The 21,982-nt window shown below is 37.2% G+C and overlaps 1 protein-coding gene across 3 annotated transcripts in view; it reads right to left on the reverse strand.

Moving 5' to 3' along the window:
- LOC115456126 (dorsal-ventral patterning protein Sog) overlaps window positions 1-21,982 on the reverse strand; it is an 84,927-nt gene that overhangs the window by 23,867 nt on the left and 39,078 nt on the right. For all 3 annotated transcript variants that reach the window (XR_005112314.1, XM_030185034.2, XM_030185033.2), the window contains exon 3: window positions 21,215-21,347. Coding sequence is in view for 2 of the 3 variants with exons in the window: in XM_030185034.2 (XP_030040894.1) it covers window positions 21,215-21,347 (133 nt within the window). In the remaining variant the exon portion in view is untranslated. The remainder of the gene's footprint in view (window positions 1-21,214; window positions 21,348-21,982) is intronic.

A 21,982-nucleotide genomic window follows, 5' to 3' on the forward strand; every position in this document is an offset into this window, starting at 1 on the left:
AGCTTATATTGAATGTTTATTATGTATGATCTAATCCGACGGGAAATAATTAAATTTAAGATAAAGGTTATAGTTTCCTTGCGCGGCGTATATCGCCAATACACTTTCACCGATGTGGTAGCCATAACACGTAGTTCGATCAATTGATCGAGAGTGACGTTTGCGTCGGCGTCCGAGGCCAGTTCGCAAGACCTCCGCGACCCCTCCATTCTGGTTGATTGGATCAAATGTTATTCAATCGTACAGGACCGGCGCGTCTAGACGGCGACAGTAGAATTTGCGTTTTAACATAGCTTTCTTGTTGGTATTGCCGAGCTATGGACACAAATAGAGAGAGCACTGACATTCCGAGTAACTATTTGATTGGTGCCCCATTCGTCGACGACGTGCATTCGTTTACTACTCGTAAACTTTAATCACTCCAACACTATTACAAATTATTAAATTTCCACTCGTGAAATGTTCTAATTAAGGATGTAAAATCACGTTATGTTTGTTTTACGTCGTCGGTGATTTTCAGTAATTAAATTTTATGGTTATATAATAAAGTTTATGTACATTTGATGATTTCAAGAAGCAGCATTTTATAGAACCACGTTTTTATTAGTGGAAAATTTTTATGTAAACCTAAATAACTTTCATATGAAAAACTTAAAACGTCAGGAATGTAATTCCTAACATCCTAATATAAAAGTACTTATACGTCTTAAATGTGTCCAATTCCAAATATCCTCGGATTGTACATCAGCTGTAAATAGCCCATTCGCATTTATTTTCTATTTTTATGTGACACGCTGCAATAAATAATGTATATGTTGTATACCAGTAACTATTAATATTATATGAAGTACAAATCAAACATAAACATCACAAGATAACTGAACTTAACATTTCCGCGAGTTAAAACGGACACCAACAAGAAAATCTAAACAATAGTTTATTGGACACGATAATTAGCCGCTAGTCAGGGGAATGACTTAATTAAACAAGCTCTCGGCGGGCGTAGTAAGCGTTATGATGGACAGACATGTTTACGCGTCTAGCGAGGTAAATCTGAGGGCAGATTGTGATCTGGCACGCTGCGGCGCCACGGCTCATAATTCACTCGGTAAATTCATTACATAGCCGACCCAGCCCTAAATTTATTTGCAAATGGCGCCAACGTGGCGATGAGTGGCTCTAGGATATTTGCAAGCACAACAAAGAGTCGGAGCTGAGAGATGATTCGATGAGAAAATATGCTGTGACGCCGCTAGGGTTGCTCCTTTTAACAATTAAAGTGCTTCGGTTACATAATTTAATAAGCATGTGTTCGTAGATTTTATGTATCGCTGTGTCGCCAACCGCAGTAATTAGACTTTAATATATATTTAAAAACGGATGCGACAAACAAAATTGGAGGCTGCGGTCTATTTAAGTATCTATGTTAGTTCTATGTATTATCGATTTTATTACTACTAGAAGCTGTCGGTTTATATATTGCACTAAAGCCAGTGTTCAATAGTTTGCTTTAGAATAAACCGATATACAAAAGTATTTCATAGCTTAATAGGTTGCTGAGCGTATTGATTTTAAGACATGCGAAGGCTGTCGATGCATTTTTGAAAGTTATTTATAATAGCTGTATTTTATACCGAAATCTGTCTAGATTAAACGTCATCTTGAGCTCAAGGCAGCCCTAAGTGGAATACGCGGTGCGCATCGGAGCACCTTTGACTTCGCTAGGCTTGGCTCACACGTCGCGACCGTGTTGGTATGAATATTTATGCGCGTGCATACCACACAGGCGCAATACAAGTGCAATTCTTCGGACGAACGGTCTCCCTCTCCGACACACCACCTCACTCATTAATGTCATTTAACGTAAATTTAAACTTTTGAAAGCAACCTCGAGACGTACGTGACGAGCCTCGCCGGAGTTCATTCCGAGTCCTGCCGCGCGAAAGAGTTTAGGCATCTCAGACGCGGCGAGTTTTCCAATCGCGTGATGTAACTAGGCGCCGCGGAGGCGACATACTCACCGAGGTACAAATATTGGACACAAACTGCGCAAATACGACCAGATTTGCGACAGCTGTAAATAATTCGGACGGTTCAAATAACATTCAATGATATGTGTTCTCGCTTACCCATAACAGTCAAACGAACCTTTATTATTTTATTTTTAACGACATTTTGCAACTCACACTCGGTATCTCATACTAAAGGAACAAATAGGCACATTAGACGCTTAATACGGTACAATTACGATCGCAAAATCCAGTTTGCAATAACAGTTAAATGCAGAACGTATAATTTCATGACACAGTTGATTGCGTTAGGAAGCTCTGCCCACATCGGTCTCTATTCAATAACATAAACTATCAGATCGTAATGTCACGAGCGCACAAAACCCACTGCAATACAGAGGATGTGAGACGCGTATTGTTTAGAAGGCAATATGTGATGAAACGATAACGTTCACTAACAGACAATTCAATCGCTCAATTGACAGTTGACAAGTTTAGTGACTACCGTCTCGTGCTGAACGTAAACAGTTCAAACGCAGCGCGACGGTTGCACAAGCGCTCGTGCCAATGTACCTACTACCAAAGAGCTTTACTAAAACAAACGCTTTCAAATACTTGTGCCGCTATACGCGGTGCGCCACATCGCACACAGCACACTACTACTTGTCTTCCATATTTAACCACTTTGGTATTCTTTTCACACATTTCAAGTAATTTAACAATCCAACGACATAATGCAAATGTGTTTTACGTGTTTATTATACACTTTATATTTATATCTGCGATCCATCTAACCCCACGTGTGTCCGACGTGATTCAAGTTCCCTGTAAAGCTCTTTGTAGTAGTAGAGGAAAAGGTTAACAAAACTGGATACTGCAGCAATGAGTATTTTAATGGGCACATCATTTATTTCCTGTTAACTGACAATCTTTTTGCATCTACAAGTTTATGACCCGAGCCTATATAGATTACCGACAAAACATTATAAAGTGTAACGCGTCATCCCCATTATAACTCAGTGTTCGAAGAGCGTTACAAACGCGCACAAATTACTACAATGAAGCCGACAGACGTTCATACCTTAACCTCGACTAGAATGAAAAAAATGTGAAAATCAGCGCGTACTTCAAATGCGCTGGCGACACGACGCAAGGCTATTAGCCGACTTCTACAAAAATCTAATGACGACGCGTCTGGTGACGTAACAACTACACCTCGCCCAGTCGACTGAAGATGCTGTCGTCCCGTGTCAAAACGAGATCTAAGACGTTACCTGTCATCGTGTCATAGTTTCCTGGCGGCTTCACTATTTCAGACTTTTTTCTAAGAAACTGCTCATAAACCACTACGATTATATAAACTAGGTAAGTGCGGCATTAAATTCAACAGCAATCGAACTTTTCAATCACTACAAGGTACTCAACCGAGTTATCCATTGACCTACATGTTGCTCACCCAACGTTGACGATAATATTATCGAGCGCTATTGTCTTATTACGTGTCAAGCTTTCTATAAGTACCTACTACCTAGTATGTGTTAGCAAGAAAATCTGCAATTAATACATTTGGTACGTATTATTGCGCCCACGCGTGAATTATATAAATGTTCTATTAATTGATCATGTGATACTCAATCGCGAATCAATATTTATTTCGAAACAACTCTCCTATGACGTTTATACAGAACAGCGTATAGTACAGCCTTCAAAGCTTAATACTATTGTTGTAAATTATCTTAATAGAATCCAATATTAAGATTATTCGAATTTAAGAGATATCATTGTAGAGTAGAGCTCAAAGTCTAATTGGCAAAGAGACATTAAACATGTTAGCGACAAAGCGCCCGAGCAATGAAACGTCGAAGCGATGATGACAGTGCGTCGCGCGCGACACGGCGACGCGACACGACGACGACGCGGCGCGGACGCCGCGCCTCGCCGCGCCCTCAGTCTGTAGTCGTGCAAGTATTACACGGAGCGGCTGGCAGTGGTCGGAGCGGCGGCTGTAGCGCTCATTGCGAATTCCCGCGATGGCAAGCGGCATGTTCGCAGTCACTCGTACTAATTTATAGGTTATATCTGTAATGATTGCGGCAAAGAATGTTTATGGCACCGAGGCGCGGTCTTATTGTTTTCGATATGTATGCCGGCGCTGTGTTCGTGCCCGCACACACGCTCGCACAACTGTCGCGCTGGGAGAATGCAAAGATCTTTGGCTTCGATTCAACGTCCATTTCCATAAAATACAATTTTGCCCCCGACGCCGCAGATGCATCTCGACGCCTAACATTTTAACTGTGCGCGTATATCAGACGAGCAAATTGCGAAATATGTACCAAGTGACGTAAACGAGTCGACGGATGGAAAGCGAAAGCATTAAGCGACTTATATCGGGCGAGACATAATCCACACATTCCATGTTCGAGCAACACCAAAAATTTACTATTATTAAATCAACCGTATCGGGTGTAGATACACGTTTGGGAAATATTGTACAAGTGAGAAACGGCACGTTTACGCCGGCCAGTGCCATGTACGGCGGCGCCGAAGCAGGCATTGTGCCGCAGCGCCGCGCCGGAGGTATTTGTGCGACGGCCTATGCCAAGCCGTTTACGGACAACCGTTTACCCAAAAAAGTAGAACAACAAACCACGTCCGCGCTGTTTACAAGACCCACAACACTTCGGCCGCATTGTCCTGTGGTGAAACGCTAGCGATTTGCATTTTACGCCTACAGGCTGCTTGTGCCGCCGCGACACTCGCCCGAGGCAACCTCGTGTTTTGCATTTCTCTTATAAATGTTTTATACCTAACAATACTTCACTTTTAACATACAATGTTTAATGAATCCGTTCAGTCTTTGTTTTTTCTGAGAAATGTGAGGCTTCGAATTATTTGTTAAATTGACTGCTATACACACTGTTACATCCCACTTTACAAGCTAATATCATTTGTCAGCCCATGAACAGATAATGGGTGTAAACAATTGTCAGAGAGCTACGGCTCAGTCGTTTTCTCTGTCACGTTTTAAATTACCCATGAGAAATAATGTATGTTTGTCCTTTTAACTAATTAAACATGCTGATGAGTTGACGAGATCCGTGCGCCAACACCGATAGGTATTCCTTTCGCACCGCGCCCCTTGTAACTGACGCTCTCAGACACCAGGTAATGTCAACTTCCTATGTTTACTTTAACGCTATTTTCTATGCAATTTTATTCATAAATGCACCAAGTAAAACACACCGAATGGAGTAGAAGTGAAATCTACGTGAAACTGCCAACAAGAAAAATATAATGGTCACTAAGACTCAATGAAGCCGTGAAACACGGTAGGCATAGATGTATCACGTATATGTATCGAACTAAAATAGTCAAATTTATTACTGTTTTAGTCTATAAATAACATTCAAATCTTATATGAAATATGAGACTTATAAAGGAACTGCGCTTGGCGCGTTGTGTATCATAAATCTTAAATCCCTACTTCATGCGTTGGGAGCTGATTGGCCTCGTCGATGGAATTTAATTAGAAATGAAGCGAACGAGTACTGTTGAGTGCTGATTGACGAATGGTTGGTTATCGTCAGAATATCAAAATGGTAAGTCTGACGATACGACGTTCCTTTAGATATCAAATTAAATTAATGACTTATACATATGAATATTATGCTTACAGACAAATATGAAGTTTGTGATAGTAATAATAAGTAGTATAAATTTGTTATCTTTAAAATATTCTGTTCACTGAGATTACTTTTAATGTTAATAAAGTCCAGTTTACTGAAATAAAAAATCAAATATATTGATTTAAATGTCATAATTATATGCAAATGCCATTACAAGTTTGAAAATCGATTGGATACAGTTTTATTTATAGCCCACAGCAAAATTTAGAAAATCACGATTTTCCAGTTTTTAGAACAACGTAAAACACTGTTTTGGTAATTGCAAAGGAAATGACACATTCAATTATACATTAGGTATCAATTCGAGGAAAAATAGCAAATCGTCTATGAGTTAGTCATAGTTCATAGTAAGGGTCTTATTTACTTTTCGTGAAATTTATTCTGCTGCTAATGAATGAATATCACGTTTCCTTACATCTATTAGGAATTTGTTCCAAATATACCGAGCTTAGTCAATAAACTAAATAAAGTGAGAAAGAAGTTTATATTGGTTCTAATGGACTAATTTGACATTGGTATTGAAAGACATATTTTATTTAAAATGGGTCAAAAAGTTTTATCGAAACTATCTTTTCATATTTTACGGCTTTTTTTATATAGATGCATTCAATAGGCTTTTAGGCACTCAATAATTATAAACTATACAAAATAATACTTCCAAAAAATATATACTTTATAAACAAAGATTGTTTTACATTCTCTTTTCACGCTGTCAACATTTTCATCATAAATTGCAAATCTAATAAGTCACTTTAGAAACTTTGCACAGCTTCACTAATATGTTTATTAGTGAAGTGCAAAGTTATATGTTTATTTAATTTATTTACTAAAATAATTTCACAATACACCGCAATAAAATCGATAAAATACGTGACTTAGGGCGCGTACACGACAATAGTCAACATCATGATGATATAAAACATGAGTTTAGTTTGTCACGTTGATTATATGAAACGTTAATTGTTTAAACATCGATTAAAATAGGAAAACGATAACCAAACGCATAAGTCACGGTGTCCGATGATCCGACACCGTGACGCCTTAAATACAAATTAATTTATTTTATTAATGTCGCCGACCATATTATTCGAGCAATTATTGACGCTAGCCGAAAGAATTTAATGAGCCTCCTAGTGGAGGTTTGTTAATATCTAGTGGTATTATCATTTGATTGTTAATTTTAAACAATCATTAATTGTTTACTGCATTCTAATTTGAGCTTCTTAACGTGTGATTCATGTGTTTATTTATAATAGGTGATTATCGAATCGATAGACCTCTTTTATTAAAGGAATACTTTGACAAGTTTAAATTATTTTCAGAATATGCTTCAATTTATTATTTTTATATATTATATTTGACGATTAAAAAATTTGCTCTTATTTAACAGTCTTTATTGTTTCGCACCTGTAGTAAGGGTTGAAAATGTTTGAATCCCGTTCCATTATCTTATAAATGCAAAAGTTTGTGAATATATTTGAATGTTTGTTAGAAGTAAACGCAGAGACATCTTACCGAATCTGAATGGAACTTGACACACGCATAGACCGTCTCCTGGATTAATACATAGGCTACTTTTTTTCCCAGTGATTTCTTTCCATGAGACATAATACAATGTTATAATCTAGATCTAGATAGATGGCGCTGGCGCCGTATAGGCAGCGCTATAAATCGCTACAGTTCTTAAGAGACTTTTATAGCAGGAAAGACTTTTCACACAGGCAAAACCACGAGCCAAACCTAGTAATTTAAAACTGAGCGCTGCTCCTAGATCTCTTGATAAATTAAGCTTTAAGTTCGACATCACTTAAAAAAACGAAGATCCAGCTTGTTCATAGGTACTTCTAAAGTACCTACAGAATGACGTAAAGTTTCTTTCTCACATCACGTCATAATAGTCACTTAGCAACCAAAACGAACCCACAGACAACCACGTGACATAAACGATCGCAATAAACACCCAATGCATCAAAATGACCAGCTTAAACAGACATGCTTTAGTATGACTGACCACATCATACACCAAAATAAAGCCTAATGGCCGTACGGTACAAAATACATTTATCTTCATTAGCGTGTTAATTTTAGAAAGGATCGGCTGTAATTATAACAACTAACGTCTTAAGTTTGCGCTAATTAACCGTGCTACTGTTTGAGATACTAATGAGGGGCTTAAACAGAAGTGTTCCCGCTCTTAAGATCATCACTTCATAAAACAAAACTATGGGCATTTACGTCACTACTCCACAATGGAACTAACAAGTCTGAGAAGCTTACAGTGTCTTACTTTAGAATGTATAAACGAATTTATAGGCTAAAGTATGAACAAGAAATTGTGGACGGATAATGATCGGTAATTGCATCTATTTAGAACCTTTTAGTATAGATTATAATGCATTATGCTACTTTAAAGTTTACATGGATTTAGTTGTATATTCATTAGTATTAATGTAAACTAAAATTTACTTCATTAAACCCTGGCGATGGCGATATTCAATAAATTTTATATCATAGAAAAAGAAGGACTTCCCTGATTATTATATTTTTTTACTTTTATTATACTTTCTAAATGCTGCAGAAATGTTCTGTCATTTACCGACTATATTTCAGGAAAACAGTGGATTAAATTCCACCATGTATTCTCAAAGTAAGCGACTCCAGTATAACATATTCAGACAAAGATAAAATCTAACGTAAATTGCCAAAACAAATTCTTAATGTTTAACACGATCATTCATTATCGTCACTATAACTAAAAAGTACTATAAATTTAATAATTTCTAGCACAATTTCTCGTAATAACTGGCCTGCGCCATTAGCCCTTGTATACGCATAACTTGACAATGGAATATATTTTAGAGCTGATAAACGGCTGACGTTCGCAGTCCAAATGATTTATGTTATGAATCATCGCAAAAATGTTGACACGCAAACTAAACAAAGTTCAACAGATTAAAAACACCGCCGGGTCGTGTCAGCAAAACAATGATTTAAAAACAGACACAATGAGACTTTTGTTCTCTTCCGAGATGGCTCTATTACAAAACGAGCATTGTTCCTTCAGTAAACACTGTATCAAATAATTTGCGTTGGTTTCCATTCACCTAATGAACTGTGTCGGTATCGAATATTTTGATTTGTGTATAGCATAATTTAGGACGAAATAGAGTTTAGGATTCAGACAATTACAAGTATTAAACTGACAAGAATAAAGTGTTTTTAAAATAAACATCAGACAGGCTTTTGTCATCTAGATGATCTAAGGAAACAGAACTACTGCATTAAATTTTATACAAGGTTACGCATCATAGAACAATTACTGAGCTATTTGAAAGAATCTGGGAAGGTGTTACGCACAATAACTAATAATTTAAGCTGTAAGAAATACACAAACGATACTAAAACTTTAGTTCTCGTTTTGATTTTACATGTGTTAATAACTTTGCTCATACTTTAAAACATCGACAAAAATTTACCTTCTTATTAAATATGCGCGTTAATGTTTACTACGTAAAAAACATTTTTCCTCGGCATTAACAATTAAGGCGAGTTTCACGCGTCCAAGCAGTGAATCACTGATCAACATTGATCTTGACTAGGCAGATCGTGGCCCGTTTCCACGAGCGGGTATGAAAGGTAAGCATTGTGCCCGGAACCGAGCCATGTGGCGCCTGCCACGGCGCCAGCGTTTGACCATGAAACGTGGGATACCGAGGGTCAAAGTTCTTGCTTCGTGACCTCCATTCAAAGCAGATACCTTCTCATTCCAACTTGTTCTTTATTAAATGACAAACAAACGAATCGGTCTGGAATTTTAATTCTTACGATCGTCTATTATGCTGTGATTCGTTTGTTGTGACTGGGTACTATATTATAATATATTGCATCGTGGACATCCATAAATCAGAACGAACATTAATTTCTTATTATTTTAAGGAACAAATTAAATAATACATAGCCCATAACGTGAGAGAATACTTATTGATTCTGGAATACCCCTAACACATTCCCGCATACTAAGAAATAAATTGGTAGCGTCAAGAAACATTTAACTCCATTTTCCTCGTACGAGAGTCAATATAAATATTTGTCCACTTAACTTAAGTAAAGAGAAAATATTATCTCAATATAGAAACGACCCAAAGATTACCTATATGTCCCAGTTTGTGACATATAAATTGCGAAAACATCGGTTATCAGTTGCATTACAGGGCAGGGTAGATAGATGGCTATGTTTATTATTAAAATCAACACTTCAATTATCTACAACACGATATCTACGCACACTACAAGATAATGTATTTATAAAAATATTAACATACATAAGACCGGGCTAAAATACGCATTAGTAATTGCAACGGAGATTAGACTTTATTTAAAATGTGCTGTGGGTTATATTTTGTTTTCGTTAACCTAATAGGTATAAGAATAAGAAATCCTATAACCAAACAGTATGTAATTAAGATTGATTATGTTGTGTCTGTATAATCAACACATGACAAAACAGGCGCCATTTTCGACTTTGTTTTCCCCAAGTAAAAAAAGGAATAGGTACTCATCTTGAATTCAAGTATAATACGAATTAAACTTTACTTTAAACCACTGCAAAAAGATTTGCCAATTTAACATTCTAAACGATTGTTTGGAAACATTAAAGATTGAAATTTTTATAAATTTATTAAACACCAATTGTTCCTTTTAAACGTTTTTAAAACTTATTATTCTCATAAAATATCTCTTGATTGAATTTGTATTATTTGTTACTGTACTTGCATCATTATTTGACACTATACTACTTGTTAATGATAAAAGATTTACACGAATTTATTTCTGATTTACCCATCGAATTATTACATGAAACCCTTAAATAACAAACCGTATATAGTTATTAAGTCATCGACAAACACCTAAGCAGTGAGCAGTAATTTTATATCAATGGTTAAATTATTATAGGTATGTGCTAAACGAACGTATATCAAAACTACGACGCATATATTTCGCAGGGGCCATGGGTCAAATCTGTAATTGCAAGAATCAATCGATTAGTCTGGAAATTGATTGTACACTATAATTAGTACATAGCAAATGCAGGGATTTATTGCTTCGATTAAATACATTGGCTTATTCGCATAATGAAAATGTGCAATTAATTTTAGATGAAATATTTGAAAACGGATTCTCTTTGCACTATCAGATGTGAATTTATGTGTTTTACGTAAACTATGTGACCTTGCTCTAAAATATATTTTATTTTACGTTAAACGAAGAATAATCGTTCTGATTTATAACATAAATCAATAGTTGCGGAAAGCACTTTACTCTCTTGTATATTATAACGTAAAGCGAATATTGAAATAACTGTGATGCTTTGTTTGGCATTGATAATTTTGAGTAATGTACTAGATTAATAAATTTTGTATTTCAATACCGTGACAGAAATAATAAACATAACAATTTTATTGATCATAGCATTACTAAGATACATAAACATTCTATTAATCATGGTGTGTTTTTGCGGTCGATCGAATTGTCTTAACAAATTTCTGGTGTCTAAAGTTGTTTGTTTTGAAACTACAAGTCAGTCATTGCAGATTGCTTAATACGCGTGCACACCATGTGTTTATGACTAAAAAGATAAATCTCTCATTGAGGCTCGGTAATAAATGGGAAGCGACGCATTCATAACGTTTAGTACGATATATCTCCAATATTTATGTTCATACATATAAATAAAAGACATTATTCCCGTAAAATCCGGATTAATTTCTCATCCATAATTAATAACACAATAATTACATTTAGAAACGGTCAGATGAAATATATTATAGGGCAGTCGTTTTGGCGACAAAATAAAAAATACAATGTCTGAAGTTAAATCGCCCATAAATAAAATAATATCATCTTGAGGGGTTGCTCGATAAGAATATTTTAAAACTATTTACAATGGTTACGAAATACCAATGCGACCTGTTTATTCGTCAAAAATGGATCGCGAGTCCATGCGCTTCCTGGACTGACGCTTATGATCACATTCAGTAATGCTATGTTTATTGACTCTGTCGATTCGTTTCCGATAATGAGAAGAAAGCCTTTCCCAACAAAAATTCAGTTCACGTAAACAAACGCTTGTGAAATTTTAAAATTCAAAACAGATGTTTGAGGACGAAGAGCTATTTACATTCACGCGGCGGAGTAAAGATGCAGAGAAAACGGCATTTGCAAGCGTCGGATCATAAAATTACATATGAACGAGTGACCGGCCGGCGCCACATTTCTATGAACAATGAAATGGAATAAAGTGGCGCCAAGCCCTCAATCATAAGCTGCGCACGCGCGAACCATAAAACCGCATGCATTAACGTTTAGCCGCGGCAGTTTGTCCCTCCATGCATTTGTTCTACGTCCTTGAGTGACGACTGACCGCCGACTGTCCGCGCATATGCATTGTTTCACTATTTGGAACCGATTCTGCTAAAAGATTATGTTCGTGGTACCTCTATAAGGATAAGTGCGAGTTATTTTAGGAAAAGAAATACTTTTGCCTTATTTGGCGAGATAAATTCTGTTAAAGACCTAGAAATGTAGGTACCAGTTTTCAAACTATAATACAATTGCTATTTCATTCTTTCTCTTTAAACATTTTAACAATAAGTACGGTAGCTGTTTAAAACGAAGTAATCGAATTTCCGAGATGATGCAATTTCCTGGTGATATTTTTTCATCAAATTCTTAAGCCACTTTTATTTATAATTGTAAAATGTTGATTGTCAGTGTTTTCAAATGTGATAATACTTTTAATATTTCCTGTTCGCTTTATGATGTATTTTCATTTTCGTCGCTGCATCAATGAAACTCGAATTCTTTTTTCCACAAGTATATTCTTGCATATCCTCTCATGTTTCCTGTGATATCATATTATACAAGATATAAATCGAAATTGTATATATCTAAGGAAATATATAATTCGGATAACCTAAAGCCATTGGTATCAGATAGTCGGTATGTCGCAAATTCTTTTTTCAACTGGGATTCACGAATTTTCCAGAGATATAAATGAAGGATAATTCCAAATATTATATGGGTATCTAGCTCACAGGCCAATTCACAAAATATTCATACAATACACGGTAATACAGCAATAGGCTCTTCTTGGGACCTACCTGAAACTAATTTACGTGTGAAATATCAAAACAAAAGGAAAATGGCCATACTGCTATCAAATTAGAAATATAATCGATTATAAAGTGTGAGTATCGGCTGCTGGACAGTTTTATATTACACATGTCATAAAAAACCCGTCGGTATCGATCACAAATCGCGCATACATTAGACATTATTCAAATGATGCATATTATTTTACATATTAAATATAATTTCGTAATGTAAAAGTGGGGTCGCGGGTTTGTTTTTAAATCGCGAGGTAAATGTTTTTATGGCAGCAGAGGACTTGTAATTCAGATTTGGTTCCTTTCCGGCTTTGCTAGACAAACTTCAAAGCCCTCAGTTACATCTTACAGCTCTTTGAAATAAAGTATGGCATTCAAAATTTGCACTACACCAATATGCCTGTTCGTTAAGAATGTGTTAACATTCTATTGTAAAAGAAAGAATATATGTAATACATGTGTCATATCTTGTTAAGTTCCTATTAACACTCTCTACTGAGTACACTTAAAAGATTGATTACATACAAATAATATGTACGCTCTCACAAAATAATACGCTTTATCAAGGTCATACGAAAAATATGATGAAAAAGATAATTATTGATTGCACTATGCATAAAAGTCTGGAGGGACTAAAGAACCCTAGTCTTTTAAGCAATAATTAGGACTAAAGTCCTGCAAAATTATGAAAAAAATAAGTCCCAATCAGAGCATAGAACATTATGTTCATGACCTTTTTACAATTTTATCACAGCGATAACCAAGTTGTAAAATTCCGACTCTTTCAGACCATGTTCAGATATTTCTAAAATTAACAGTCCTCAACCGTAACCGTGGCACGTGGTATAGTAAAAAAATATTTAAGAATAAGGACGTGTAATATGTTAATACACAAAGTTAATTTGTATGTAAGGCAATCACATGTAAAAGTTTTTTTAACTGGCCGGCATAACAATGGGTGCGGTTAAACAAAAGAATAATCAATGCTTAAAATTCGTGCGAAAATGAGTTCGCGTTTCAATGTACCTACAGTTTTTTATTTACCGGATGATTTGTCACATTTAAAACAAGTCTAAATGACGTATGAGTAAAGATCACCGCTATTACTGCAGTCACATGTCACATGATTACGTAAAATTGTTAAGATAATATTCGTATTGTTCGCTTTAGTCCATTTTGGCAACCAAAAAATATGATTTCTACGTAATGCAAACAACAACTATCTCCAAAACAGCTTGCACAATAACTGGGTGTATAATATAGTGCTAACTACACAAATACATGTAATACGTACATAATTTATAAGAGACAGCTAATACGATGGGGTTTCTTTCAATTCATATACTTAGTCGCATGTCATAACACTAATAATTTTTAAGAAGTCGACAATGCTGGAATTTCTCAATGATATAACCGGAGCCATCCTGAACGTTTGCGCGTAACTAACGTAGTCATAGTCAAAATCTACCAAATTTGCTTAGAGCGACCGCGCACTGGCGCCAGTCTACTTTCCGAATAGCCTTCGTGTCTCGCCTGTGACCTTTTACGCACGTAATACACGCCTTACGAGCCGGTGCTCCACTCCCAGCTCGTAAACTAATCACGATACAAAGCGATACAATATAACTGAATGCGCATGCCGAGGATAAGCCGCCAAATGCAGTCTCTCAAATTATACAAAATTAATTTGTTTACGCACGCTGAAGCTATGCATAATTACAGAATGTAATCTAAATTTAAAAACGTTATCATATCCGAAGTTATCAGCACCTGGATATAAATAGAAGTGTGTTAGTCACACTACAGAGAAAATCTGTACCTATATTGATAATGTGTTTAATTATCACCTCGCGGTAGGTAGGTTTATGTTAAGACTTGGGCACGCAGCTCGTGAGTTGTAAAGTTATTTTAATATGTCATATTTTATAGTATAGCAAGTGTATATTGTAATACTTTACACAGATAACGATATCGGTTCGTCGACACTGGTCGCACGTCAACCGAAGCAAATGCGTAATGTCGTATCGCGGTGTAACGTCAGCATATCACCTTCATATCTTTTAAGAATAAATCTAAATAATCTGTGACGATTTCATTACATCAAAATATAGCACCAATACAGCATGTTTATGCATATTAAATTGGTTAACAAATAATTTATGATTTACATTCATGTTCGCATTAAACTATAAATACATGATATATTTTATTAATTTTAATATTGTTTATCTATAATTTACGTACATTTTTATTTAAATTTTAATTACTTTTAAAACATATCTAACTTGAAAGGAGTACGGATATAAAAATAAAGTCTTTTGTAGTCCGAACATAAAGAAATAGGTTTACGTTCAAATAGAAATATACAAATTTATCTTTATAATAAACATTACAGATTTAAAAGAACAATGAACGTCGTAAAGTTATCGCAAACACTTGAATTAGAATAATCTGAACAAAGCCTTCAATAAAAAAATAATGTTCACAGTACATGTGAACATAACTCAGGCTTGTATTATTCATTAGAGGCGAGTGCAAAACATGCGAATGTGTGCGTGAATTATTAAACCCTCTTTTACACGGACGGACGGTCGACGTTGCTCGTAAAACGTCACTTAAGTGGTGATAAATGAAAAAGCAAGCGTGTGTGATTTCAGCTGCAGTAGATAACCACCAACCGCGCCGCTCTTAACCGCTATAATTACAGCGTGCGACTTCAAACGCCGACATTTCAAGAAAACTGACGACGCTCTTTACGCTAATTGAGTCTGCTGCTCATATCACACGTATATTTTGTCACATTTTTTCGGTTTCAGTTCCGATTCCATTGGAACAATATTACTAATAATATTAGTCGCATTATCCAGTTCGATTGCAGAACCTTTACGACAGTCACATCGTCTCAATTTTTTTAAACATCCAGCCTCACAACTTTATAGTCGATGTAGGACAATGAGAATGTACCGTTAAAATCACAGTCTAAAGAAGAATTCGGTGACTAAATACGTGAATGGAATACGTTACGTTTCCATGAAACCCAACCGCGGTATACCTTATAAGCATAGTTTTGTCGCATTGTGTAAACGTTAGTACACGACACACATTAACCCGCATATTCGTGGCGCCAATATCTGTCGCCTGTTTCTACTAAGTCAATAACAATAACATTAATGATTAGATAAATGGATTTATCGTAGGTATGTTTAGTTGACATTTGAGGGCCGCATCTCAATAGTTTATTTAAGTTATGTAATGTAAAACAAGATACTTTGGTTTCTACGGTTAGTTGATTTTAATAATACAACAATATATTTTGTGCACTCATTTTGTTTTGGCTTTGAGATTGATTGTTGTTAATATTTTTGAAAGTTTTATACACAACATAGGCCTTCAAGACAATAGTTTGATTTGCATCTCAAGTCATTGAAAATTTTCGAAATAGCAATAGCATCAGACAGCTTAACTTCTATAAGTATTTTCTTTTTTAATAGTTACCTGGCATAAATTTATAATAATAAGTTGGTCAAAAATTAAAATATTAATTTTACATTGCTAAAGAGTAAGTGTAGTACTGAATTATGAGATCAAAATTTTACCTCCCAAATAGTCAAATACCTAAATACACACACATCATCACGCATTTATCCCCGAAGGGGTATGCAGAGGGGTAACCAGTGCACCCACTTTTCGCCAAGTGAGTTCCGTCCCATGATATGATACGGGGCGAGCCTTTCGCCATATCGGGCACAAATTCTAGACTCTGAGCTGACACTGAGCAGAAAAACCTAAATATCACTTTGCTCGACCCAGTATTCGAATCCAGGTCCTCAAAGCGCTACCGTACCGTACTGTCAAATAAATAAGTATACTATATTCTTAATTTCAAGCTATTTCTAAACAACATCTATTCGTCGGGCCCTTCAACTTGAAATACTTATTTACGACAACCAATTACAGTACGAATATCAAATAAGCTTTTGCATTTATAAATACCCGCGCGCTATATCCTTTAAAAGCCCATGTTATTTGCAATAGGCACAGAAGTTTCCCACGGTCTTAAAAATTTGCAATAACTATGTACAGAATTACAATTGAAACTTCGGATTCGGTGATTCAATTTGATCGTTCACATAATTTAAGAAAATATATTTATTTACTATAATATATTATGCGCTACTATAAAGGTTCAATTTACAGCGACGTCTCTTTATGTTCGAACCGCGGGACTTATTAAAGTATGTCATCATTTAAATCGCTACCTTAATCTCTATATTCACCGGTATCTAGGCGTCACAATCAACAAAGTTGCAACTCTGTACCAGGCTGCACGTAAATAAATTGGCAATGAAATTCATTACTTGACCTTGATAAGTTGAAAGGAATATATAAACCATAATTACATCTTTTTACTGTGGTTCAGAGTAATAAAATGTATTATTCGGTAGATAGATCGCGTGTCCTCGCGACGGCGCCGCGCGCGTCGCCGGCGCCGGGCGTCGCGACGCCGCCGACTTGTTTGCACATCGCGCATGTTCTCTATTTACGCAAGTACGTTTTCGCATTATTTCAACAAACACGTACTAAATTACGAAAATCACGACGTAACGTCAGCGCACTTGCGAGCGCCGCCTAATTCCACGCGCGTACGAATTTTACAACTGAATACCTCCCCGTTCAGCGTTATGTGATAAAGCTCGGCGCCAAACAATTGCAGCAAATGCAACACCGTCGCTATCTAGAAAAGCAACAGCGGTTAGATATTCAAGCGTCAATTTAAGGCACAGAACCTACCGACCCGGTTTTATCAAACGATTAATGTTGAAGTAAAATCAGAAAGGTTCTGGCGCCACCGAACGCTCTTTGCTAGTCAGTGGCCCGCGCTCGGCGCGTACGCCGCGCCCGCTGTGCTCGCCGTGCCCGCTGCGCCGAGTCACGCACATTTCACACCACAAAGCGCTCCGCTCACGATAAGCTTGCACACTCCGCACAATCCGCATGCTGCTCACCAACCACATTCACCTAACGCAGCCTCATTAACCAGCATCGAAATAATAACGAGTACACTTGCGGTCAACAAACATCCCCATTCATCCCATACAGATAATATCAGCCTGAAAAAATAAAATCATATCTTTGAAGTTCATCGTATCTCTAGATATCTTGTCTCACAGGCTCAGGCGGCCTCGGCCACACTTAATTATGTATTAAAATCTGTTAATAAAATCACGCCAACATCAAAGCGTTTCTTTTTACAGAGAATGGTGAAAAAGGCGCAAACAAAATTATGTACCGAGGAATGCGTTGCGAACGCAGAGACACTGATCTCATGAAAATAAAACATCGATTGTACGCCGGCATCGATCCAGTGTGTGCACAAAACAAATTCCTTAGAGGCACATGCTACACACTGAATTAGATACACTCGTGATCGACTGATTGCCGATGCGTTGCGGTGCTCGCTGGACCGTGAACGAAGCCGCTAGCGCTGCCTGACGCCCTGCCACCCTGCCTGCCAGTACCCACTGCCCATATACTACACATACGTTTATTTCATTTACAATATTTATTTTGTTATATAACTATTGTGTTTATAATTATTCAAACACACGCCAAACTGATAATTTTACGCATACAATGTTGTAAGTAGCATACGTAAATACAGATAGTGACGCCTATTGACGAAAGACTTGACTAATGTACAAGATACCACTTGCATTTTACGTACGTAATTAGCAAAACAGATGTAACTTCGACCTATCACGATGTTTAATTAAATCTTAGCAGTACCAGCCAATAAATAGTCGTATTTACTCTCGAAGGAGCAACTGTGAGAATCGTAAGTCTCATTTCACTGACATTACAAGATATTTCCCGTCTATAGGCATGAAATTCATTTAGTTTATTGCGGCAACACCTGGCAGGGATTCAATTAAAAATTATCCCTTTTACAGTCTCGGTATAGTAGAGGGGATTTATTAAAAGCGCGATAAACTATATTATTACAGCGTGCGGCGGCAGACGGCCAACTGGAGTTCTTACAAAGGCAACTGTGATTCAGATTTGATCCGTTTTATAGTTATGAGCGTCAGATAGACGGTCTCACAGTTTACGGCCGGCTTACAGTTCCGCCATGTTTTAACGACTTATAAGCTATATCGGCATTTCAATTAATTTAATACTTATAAAGGTCATGCTAACTATAATCTCGGATGTAGAGCACAGCAACATCGTAACTGCCCGACGCGACGTAAGACTGACAGGAAGGAGATTAGAAAATTACATTAGTCAAATAATTCTGTTCCACCGTATTATCTACGACACACCTACGGGCATCTGTTGGACGGATGCACGATAAAGACATCCGTCGTCGCCTTAAAAGCTCCCAAAGGTGAACTCACTTATCTAAGTGAGTTTATAAAATTTAATTTCCGAGAATACGGCTTTATAAACGCAGTAAACGAGCGCGTACGTTGACATCGCAGATATTTGTTCGCAAAAAATGCGTGTGTTGTAAGTAGTGTTCGCTAAAAAGGCGAGCAGACGGCGTCGCGGCGGCGGGTCGACGGCCGCGCCCGGAATAACCACCAGCAGCAGCTATATTTGCAGCATTGACGCGGGCGCAGGGGGCGCAGGGGGGGCACCAGCGCGTGCCATTTCTGCACCACCGCACGCTGCCCGGTGCATCTGAGTAATGCCATTGTAATGCTCTCGATATATCCTAATGAGTGGACGCAGGCGAGCAGACGCGGCGTCGGCGACGACGTCCAGCGACGGCGCTGCGCCCGACACTGCGCTCTGCGACTGCGCCACTCACGCCACTCCCGCCACTCCCGCCACTCACGCCACTCGCGCCATGCTCACCTCACTCGCCCTGTCCGCATCATGCCACTCACGACCACGCAAATCACAATCTGTCAACACCACCGCACTGTCAACTGCACCACCTCCGCCATCGCCGCCGGTGAACTTACACTTCACACATAATGTATGACAATGTTATTTATGTCATACTTATCTGATTACGATTTTGAGTACTCCCTACTGGCCGAGATGACGATGAACCAAAACTGGTACCGTCGTGGCATCCGTGTGTACTCTACCTAATGTATATTGATGAGAGCCAGCCGTGGGAGCCGCCGCTCGCCGACCGACTGTCATTTGTCATCGCCAGTTCCTGTCACATCGCATACGCATACTTTCTTATGTTCTGCAATTACCTTTTAAAGTCGGCAAATTTGCCGATTCTGCAAAAAGTATGATAACTTGATGACCGATGACAATCAAGAATTACTCGTAATATTGCGTGTTCAAAGGCATTAATCCGCGCGAAGCTTTGTGCTTCTATCATGCACCCGTCTCGGTGATAAAGTAAATTGACAATCATATTTTTAACAAATTGCAAATTTATTTCAACGTTGAAACACTTGTTTTAATTTATTCAATTATAATTGTGCCATTAAACAAGAATTTAGCGATCAGAAACAGTAGAAGTGTCATATTACACAAGCGAAGCAGGTCACCCGAAAATGGCATATTAATGGCGGTCATCAAAGAGAATATACACTCACAAAAAGTCCATAAAGTTATACGCGGTCCAGCCGATTTCCACATGTGTAGATAGTTTTCGCGACAGATGGTCCGTGACTCACCAACCTGTTGCTAGCGGTGTTCGTTTCACATGTAATCGAGATGACAATATTTATAAATCATTGCCCGCTAATATAACGCAAATTAATAAAGTCTAGAAACTATAAACGTCTATTAATGCTTATTAGCCTCTAAATAACCGCTCCCGTTTGTGAAACTGAGTATCAAATATCGAGCCGAAAAAGGTATGACATCAGACAGTTTACATGTTACTTTACAAAATGACATCACTCATTTAGAAAATTTAATTAACGAGCACACGTTTATCATAAATGAAGCGATAGTTTGGTGAATACTCATAAAGATAAATTAATACAAAACAGCGATATATATGTGGAGCGAGAAGAAGATAAACGCCAGTCACAACTGGCATCAGCATGACGCTTTGACGCTGTTCAATAAGTTACACAAATGCCAACATAAAACACAGAATAAACTCCTACCGCAATTCCATTTAACTATGTTGTGATTATATAAATTAAAGTTAAATATGAACACGATGTAAAATCAGGGGTACGCCTCGCAACGCAGCGGCTTCTCGGTTTTTGATCAATATTACTTACTTCTGTATTTTACGCGTATATGTTTGTAAATTGCACGTAGATTTATTCAGTACTTTAGCTTTATATGTTTATTCTATTTAATTGTGAATAGAGGAAATAAATGCTAATGCGAGGTACTGAACATAATTAATACGACTTACAATTAATATCGCCTGGGCAAGTCTTGCAACATCTTCCTGGCTGCAGCTCCGGTGTATCGCAAGTGGGTTCGGGACACTCATTCTTGATATTACGACAGGACACCTTAGCAACCACGCGCCTTTTCTTTTGCACCTGCAAAACGATATAATTAGAGTGCACAGTTCAAACAGATACGAGATAAATTGCTTATCGAGAAGTCTTGTACGATAACCCGCTGGCAAAGATCAATATATTGCATAGCAATAATATAGCAGCTAGTTTTATTTGATTTTCCCCAATAGCAGATCGTCATATGGTTGTTAGACTTTGTATGTTGATAAACGCTTTATTGCAAAACAGAGGTGACGAACCGCGAGGTCCTGAATCCATTTATGTAACTTTAACGATTTAGCACTTAATTTGCGATATCTTACTTGGTGATATGATTGACATAGCCATTTGAGCCATTGCATGTATCTTTTCTGTAGGTGTGTAGAAACAAGGCGCGAGGCCTTAAAACGAAAATTGACCTCCCAAAACAATTACAAACCGTTCAATCGCTTTACATCTCTCATGCTGTTCTGATACGTATGTTCTACTGTGTCATATGTAATATCCATCAAAGTAATTTGTTTCCAGTATAGGTATCAATAAAAATTCATGAACATTAAAGGCCAGCATTGCTTCCAATAAATGCCATATATGAAACTTCTAGAGTTTTGTTTTTGGACAATATAAATTATATAAGAATTTTGGCGCAGACGTCGATAGGTCGCCCCAAGACCAGA

Source organism: Manduca sexta, chromosome 14 (assembly GCF_014839805.1).
Source record: "Manduca sexta isolate Smith_Timp_Sample1 chromosome 14, JHU_Msex_v1.0, whole genome shotgun sequence".
NCBI classification, from domain to species: Eukaryota; Metazoa; Arthropoda; class Insecta; order Lepidoptera; family Sphingidae; genus Manduca; species Manduca sexta.